The sequence below is a fragment of the Pygoscelis adeliae genome, unplaced genomic scaffold (assembly GCF_000699105.1).
Source record: "Pygoscelis adeliae isolate BGI_AS28 unplaced genomic scaffold, ASM69910v1 Scaffold126, whole genome shotgun sequence".
Lineage (NCBI taxonomy): Eukaryota > Metazoa > Chordata > Aves > Sphenisciformes > Spheniscidae > Pygoscelis > Pygoscelis adeliae.
In genome coordinates this window covers 1409748-1417476 of record NW_008824896.1, presented here as the reverse complement: position 1 = coordinate 1417476, position 7729 = coordinate 1409748, and the positions used below count along the sequence as shown (strand labels likewise).

The 7729-nt window shown below is 38.7% G+C and overlaps 1 protein-coding gene across 1 annotated transcript in view; it reads right to left on the bottom strand.

The window, feature by feature from the left end:
• The window catches only part of HMCN1 (hemicentin 1), a 214120-nt gene extending 212826 nt beyond the window's left edge, over nt 1-1294 (bottom strand). The window contains exons 1-2 of the mRNA XM_009324659.1: nt 1203-1294; nt 60-135 (exon numbers count right to left, since the gene is read on the bottom strand). Coding sequence (XP_009322934.1) covers nt 60-135; nt 1203-1294 — 168 coding nt within the window. The remainder of the gene's footprint in view (nt 1-59; nt 136-1202) is intronic.
• Between the last annotated feature and the right edge of the window lie 6435 nt (nt 1295-7729).

Sequence of the window (7729 nt, the reverse complement as noted above, 5' to 3'; positions counted from 1 at the left end):
CGAGCCCCTCGGGGGAGCCTCCCTGGCGGGAACGGGACGCCGGAAGGTGAGGTACAGACCTGCCCATGACGGACCGGGATCTGTGCCCACACCTGCTGGGGAGGTGAGGACGGTGGTGCTGACTCGAGCTCGTCCCTAGGAGAATAGATGAGTATATTTATTGTTTTCTTATTATAAATGCTTGATACGAGACTGAAGTCGCTCCTAAGTGCACTGCTGCCCTGGTTCTCCTCTTCAGTTACACTTCCACAACTACTACCTGAAACCCAGAGGCTGGACCTCCCAAGGCCCCTTCCAGCCTCAGTTTTCCTCAGCTCCTATGAAAGTATTCTTACAGTGACTATTAAAGTGGGTAGAAAAGACCCCAAAATGTGATCAGGACATTCAGGCACTGACAGTCTCTGGTGCAAGAAAAAGACTGGTCAATGAAGAAAAGAAAACGGCCAGAGTGGTGGTTTAACCCCGCTCAGGCGATGGAAGAGATTAAAGGCTATATATTTCAGCGCTCCTTAGTTGTTTAAGGATGCAGCTATGTCCTAGCACACACCTTTTGAAAACCCAATCCTCGGTGGCTGATCCAACGCCACATGAAAGGACTGGAGGAAGACCCAGGAGCCGAATCCACGTTGCTCCAGCTCACCTCAGCGCTGCTATCACAAGGCTCCCTTCCCATCGGCTGCATCATGCACTGCAGGGAGCAACGGGACATCATTTTAAACACCAGGTGGGAGGGAAATGGCATCCTTTGTTTTCAGTGGGATGAGTGAGGTGGATGAGGCACACAGCATTTGCTGCAGCTAGGAAAGTTAGATCATGAAGCAGAATTTAGCTGATTAGTTTCCCTCTTTATTTTACTAATCTTAAAATTGGTGCTAAAATTGTGCGCTCAAAACCGTCATATTGTGACTGGAAAATTAATCATGTAGAAACATTGCTTATCCTAATCAAGTTATAAGCCTGGAATTGAATTATAAAAAACAGATGTTTACATTCTTTCCCCCCTTCAGCACTGATGTCATGAGAAGGAAGCACATAACCAGAGCTGTGCAAAGCATTCACAATAAAACCCCAAACCATGGAAAACTTGCTTCATCTGTAACTCTGCTAGCAGAAAACTCGGACCAGGTTTGTCAAAAATATTCACAAATCTTTTAAGTAGAGATGCATTCAAGCCATAAAATAGGAATATGTATTTTGAATACCCTAGAGACTGGCAGCACTTGGATTTAAGGGTTTCCTTCAGTCCTTTATGAAGATGAATTCCTGTTACTTTTTTCCTCACAAAGAAAGCCATCATGTTCTTTCTGTCTTAAATTATTTCTCATTTAGATGTAAACAAGCTAGAACAAACCTAGTGTCTCTATGAAAAAACAACCCTCTTGGACACATAGTGCTGCATCTCTAAAAACCCGTCATTTTAACATGGGTTTTAAGGTACAACATAAAGAAAAATCTTTATTTCGTAACAGTGGAAACATATTTATTTTGGTTGCCTAACACTTTCCACTATAAAATATCCTTGAAGCTTGGAAGCTCTAACACTATTATTCACAGCAGGCCTTTGAAATTTGCAGGAAGAAAGCCCTGTAGCAAGAGGAGCGATTTTTTTTTTTCTTCTCCAGTGAAATTATTTTCATAGTTTGCCAAAGACTCATCTATTAAAAAAAAAAATCACTATGTTCCTTCTGACATGCTCTACAGTGAAGTTTTGACAGCATGCCAGAACAATAACTAAGCACAAACACTCCAAGGGTCAGGCCCATGCCACTGTCAAAGAACACTGTAGCAGAAACACCTGGAGATTATCAGGATGGGGGGACCGGGGCCAGGGGAAGGGAAGGGGGTCTGGGTTGGGGTACACCCAGGGGAGAGAGGTTCCCCCACCTCCCCCAGACCTAGCTTTGCCACAGCGGGCTACCACCTTCACGATTTCCGACAGAGCGTCAGCATCTCTTTTGTATAGATATTACAGTTGTCTTTGACACTTACTTTCTAATTTTGAGTGTTTCTAACTTCACCTTGATATTCTTTTCATGCCTATTTTGGGGCTGGAATTTGACATTTTGTTTATTTGGTAGCATAGAAGAATTCAACAGATGTGGACTTGATTGTCTAATTGCTTCCCACCACACTCATATACTGCCACTCTGAGTGTGAGCAAAGCGTTACCCGTCTAGAGCATATATTTATCCTGGGTGGTTGTAAATTATTAGATGGGGTGGAATAAAGAGTTAAGTCATTTAACTCCTCCTCTCTTCCTAGCTTGTCTCAAATATAAAAAGCATAAAATTTGTATGGTGTGGGAAAAATATACTTGTTTAGAAGATTGAGAAGGAAATAAAGTACTTTTCACCCTTTGGGCTTGTGTCTGAATCTGCTCCATTTTGTAATTTGCAGCTAAAAATTATTACTATCCAATGGCTGCTAATGAAGAAAGAGTTGCCGGTTTCAGTCTCGTTCACAGTAAACCAGCATCCACTGCAAAAACTGAAGTTTCTGTCTGAAGGAGAATATCAAAATGATTGTTTTTAAAGCTGATGCTACTCCCTAATTACAGAGCAAACTGCTGATACCAAAACAGATTCTCTTCCTGGGATCCCATGGACCACTCTCAGCAGGCTGCATCTGCCAGAGCTCTTTCTCACGACACCTCTTTTCTGGTCAGCAAGTTCTGCACGTATACCAGATACTCTGAACTGTTTTGTCACAGACATTTGACAATATTTTTTTCCTCTGGAACTCCATACACATTTAAAGCTTTTATTCCCACTCGTCCTCAAAGTCCCATCCCTCCTTTTTTTTCTTTTCTTTGTTTGAACTTGATTAATTGTTGTGGAAAAGGAGGGAATCGTTGCTGTTTGTTTTGGGTATCTGGCTTTGGCTCTCTCTGTGAGAAGTGTATGTATGTATTGTATAGTAATATCTCTCCAGTTGGCAGACAGAGTGTTTTCATAGCCAGTCTTTAGTCCTGTCTTTGTATTTTATGTGTATACACACCCTAGTTCTGCATATGAGAGGTACAACTTTGTATTTATCAAAGCCATTCACTACTCTGAAACTGAAAATAACATTTTGAATCTCAAATTCTGTGCTTTGAAGTAGTGTGCTGGCAGAACATATGCTGCTTTTGGGAAGGATAGGGTTAAAATGCCATCCTAGAAGAGGAATGCTACAACAGGAATTAGCAGGTATGCTGAGGAGCCTGAAACCAGGTAAGGCAGCTCACTAGAGCTGCTGCTAACAGGTCTGCAAGGAAAGACCTACAAGGAGCAGAAAAGAGAAAGGACTGATAGATTAAACTTTGGTTATATGTGGCAAAATCTTCACATTCATCTATGAAGACCATGAAGAGACGAGCACTACTTTTGGGGGGAGATTTTGGCACGTGAATGCCATTATATGATGAGGGTTCCAACTCTGAAGTGATCAAGTAAACACTGACCTTTTTCCAGCCAGTGACTTCTATTTTTTTAGCCATGCAGCTGGTCTCACATTCAGACAGTATGCTTTTAGTACTCATCTTTCCTCTCTGTGACCAAGGCATTTTGCCTGATACAGTTAAAAGCTGTTCTGCAGACAGAACAAGGTACCCTTTATACCCAATAATCTTGATGCCTCTTAGTGTTTTAGTCACAGAAGATTCACATCTTCCTGTGAGATACATTACCTTTGCCAACAATACAAAACCTATGACAATATAAAAATGGCATGTATGTAACTTTTGTTTGACTTCTGGCTTCTGAATCTTCAGAGGGGTCATATATTGTAAGTTTTCTCCCAAATCCATATGACTAGTAATCACCTGCTTTTGTTAAGAAAACAAACCCTGGGATTCTAGCATGATCACTTCTCTGTAGGAATTGATGCTTTTATTAGATAATCCAGTTCCGAAGAACCACAAGTTTCTGATCTCCACTTTTCAAAAAGGTTTGTTTGAATCTGAAATCAAGCTAAGGGCTATATTCCCTACTCCTACCCTTCAGGTATCAGTGTAAAGAGATAAGCTGGACCTAGAATTGTATTTTGAACTGTTCACACCTATAATATCTGCCTGAATTCTGGCCATCCAGTATCTTATGGTTACTGCTTCCTTTTTAAACTCAGTCTCCATCATGAGCACAGCGATGCTGGAATTTTTTGTGGCTTTGGCAATTAATGCTTTATAGCTAAATCAGAGCAGACAGGTAAATGCTAGTGATTCTATGTGTTCTGCAAATGTTTCTAGATGATAGACAGCCTCTAATGTCAAAGTTGTAAAAATGAGACATTTTTAAGATGCCCTGCATAAAGAATTGTAAAGAATCTAGAAGTCACACAGAGATAACATTTTGCCATTTTCAATCTCCTTTCTCTGCTCCACAGAAGTTTGCTTAAATATAGATGTCAGTTTGATTCAGTTCAACATGTTTCAGAATACCACATAATAGTGAAAAAGAGCTAGACACAAGCAATAAGTAGCTGTAGCAACTGGAGTAGTTTGTTTAATAAACCATGTGCCTGAGCCAAGAGACCATTTCACCCTGCTACAGCACTGAATCATCTCTCATCTGCAAGATGAAATCACTTTGCTTTTGGTTATAAAATATTTGTTTTATAAAACAGGTCATCCTGTGATCATGACATAGAAGTAAAAGTCAGGGGCCAAAAGTTTTCTTTCTGTCTCAGAAGCAGACTTGCTGCTTTTATTAATACAATTAAGTATCAAGACTGGGACCAAGTTAGGACCTGCTGTGCTACTTCCTTGCTCACTTGGAAAAAAAGAATAGATAGAATGATGGATGGAGAAACACAATAATCAAAAGTATGAGGCCTGTACCTACTGGACAAGGCACTCTTCATCTCTTTATCAACCTTTACTCTCCACATTATAGCCTAAGCACTTCTGAGCACAAAGTACAAATGCGTTCCTAATCCTTACAAAATCTGTACGCTCGATAATCTTGAGCTCCATAGTTCCCATCACACAAATGAGGAATGAAAGCAGAAAGGACTAAGTGAAAGTCACACAGGAAATCTGTAGCAGAAATAGTAAGGAACACAGACCTATATTTCACCTCGCTTAAGATTGTTATTCTCCTTTCGCTGTACCTCAAGATTCTTTAGCACTAAAAGGGGATTATGCATCTCTTCCTCCCCTGAATGTTTGTAGGGAGGGAAACACCAGCAAAATACAAAACGCCTGTTATTTGCTGTAGAGAGAGCCTTGAAAGTGAAAATAGTCTGCATTTCAGTAAAATTTTTCCATTGCAAAGTTTCGTAAGTTTTGCTACTCTCTTTCAAAAGGTTTTATAGCTTAGTTTCTACCACCAACTAAATTTTTCCTTATTATTTGCAAGATGTTTTGCTGGCGTTCTCTTGACTAATAAGAACCCATAATCACAATCACTTCTGCTTTTTAATTGCAGTCCAAATGTTGCCAGTTTTAGAAATATCTATTAGTCTGAACAGCTACTAGGGAATATACTTCTTTTTAATCTGTATCAGAGTGCTATTTCAAGATATTTAATATCTAATGAGTGGGCTAAGGTATTTTCTTATGAAAACAATGGGAGTAGTATCATACACTGAAAGCAAAAGAAGAACCATGCCATAAAGGTCATTTTTCAAGCCCAGCTCCATGAATATCAGTAAATCCTCTACTTGAAGTTTTAAATTTCTGCACACAAGAAATACATGCTAATTCTCCACAAATCAGAACTGTTTTTACCCACAGCCATGTAATCATGCAAACCTGACTTGTGGCCATATGTTAGATATGGTGCATGATGCAGCGTACTCTTTATCACACCAAAAATTTAAATATTTCCACTGACCGTAGAAGTCCACATCCAGCCTAAGCACCTTAAGCTCCTTTTCCAGTCTATGGAGATCAGATCAATACAGTGAATAGCATCTAGGGCTTAATTTATTGATAATAAAGGGAGTCAGAGGTGACCAGTTCAAATAGGGACATCTATGCAGCAGATGATACCTACATCTAGCCTGTGGGTGATGAATGCCACCTATACAATAACAGTTCTATGCAACGGTGTGTGTCCCTACTGTTTCACTTACAGATCTCTTCTGAGTTTTAATCTAAACTTTTGAGTCAGAATTTTAGAAAGGATATCAGTATTGTTGCATGAAGGTCCTTTTTGAAATAACTTTTCAAAGACTTTTCCAAGTTAGGTGTCCATAAAGTGCTACTACATTGTTTCACTGCAACTAGAAGAAAAAGCAGAGAGTACCAGATCAGAGGTATGCAACATAACACAGTACAGATCTCCCATATCACTGAGGAGAATCACCAAGTCACCCATTTGATTTCTCCAAGAAATGCCCATGTATGTACATTAAATTGCACTCATGAACTTTTAATCAAATTACATTTATAGAAACTAGATGTATAGATGTAACAAAATAGATGATAAGATAATGTTACCAACACAGTTAACTGCTTTCACCGCTTGAGTAATTGCCTGTTGGACACAGGGATTTTTGCAAAACTCCTGCAGCACTGTCATAAAGGTATTCTAAAAATCTTATCATTGACAATGATTGTATTCTCAAGAATTTCCAGATATTCTATTGGCCAAGTCAGGATTTTCAATAGCGTTTACAAACAATTATGTAACCAAGCTGTATTATGAAAATAGCAAGTTTAGGTTGAGCTTCAAGAACACTATCTCCCTCTACTGGTAAGTCAGAATGAAATGTTTTGAAAACGGATTACAAAAAGTGTGGATTTTTACTATTATTTTTAATAAAGTTACAGAATATAATATGAAATTGCTTTTTCACAGTTAAGGTTGAAACCAACATTAAAATATAAGCAGAATTTCAAAGAAACACACACAGACACCATCCCTATATTCAAATATTTTGTACATAATATTTACACAAGTCTTTTCTACAGGAAAGGTTTTCTGGAAAGTAAGTTTAGTTGCACAGAGAGATTCTAGTGATGAGAATTCAAAAAGCAAGTGTACTTCTTACATTTGGGGAAAAAAAGATTTCTTTAGAGCCTATTTTTTCAAAACTGGCCCAGAAATTATATATTTGTTTAATTAACTTGACCAGAGAAAATGTAGCATGTTAGTAGTTTTATGTTGTATCATTAATAGTTTTGAGTTATTTTACTTTTTTTACTTTTGCAATTCTGAAAACCTACAAAACTTCCATCACTTCATGCAAACAGCAACTTTCAGTATGAAGAAATATTCTCGATTATCTTAATATTAGAATCAAGTCATATACATTGAAGAAGAATATCTGAGATTAGATATTTGATGCAGTTTTAACAGAATTAGTCTAGCAATATAGCTCTGCAATCTCTTATCTTGCAGCAATATTTCCTGGCTGACGACTAGAATAAGTTCCCAAAAGAAGAGGAAATTACTTCAAGTATCATAATCCTCTGTTACAAAGGGCAGCTGCATTACCACTTTGGTCCACAGACGTAAGCTTGTTTTGGAGTCAATGATAGATACTCAAATAATAGATAACGTCAAGAAGCATCCCATTCCTCTCATACCAGGAGCTATCCTCTGGAACGTGGTTGGCAGATTTGCAGCCCATGAGCTTAACTACTGCACCTCATGCCTTGGAATGAACTCTTCTATTTTTAATTTCTCAGGAGGAGCTAGTTAGGGTATAGCATCGTATTAACACTTCTTGGCAGAAAGGCCTTCCAATTAACAGAGCTGCCTTATAGGTGTATTCTCATAAAGCTGTACTAACAGAGATCTAG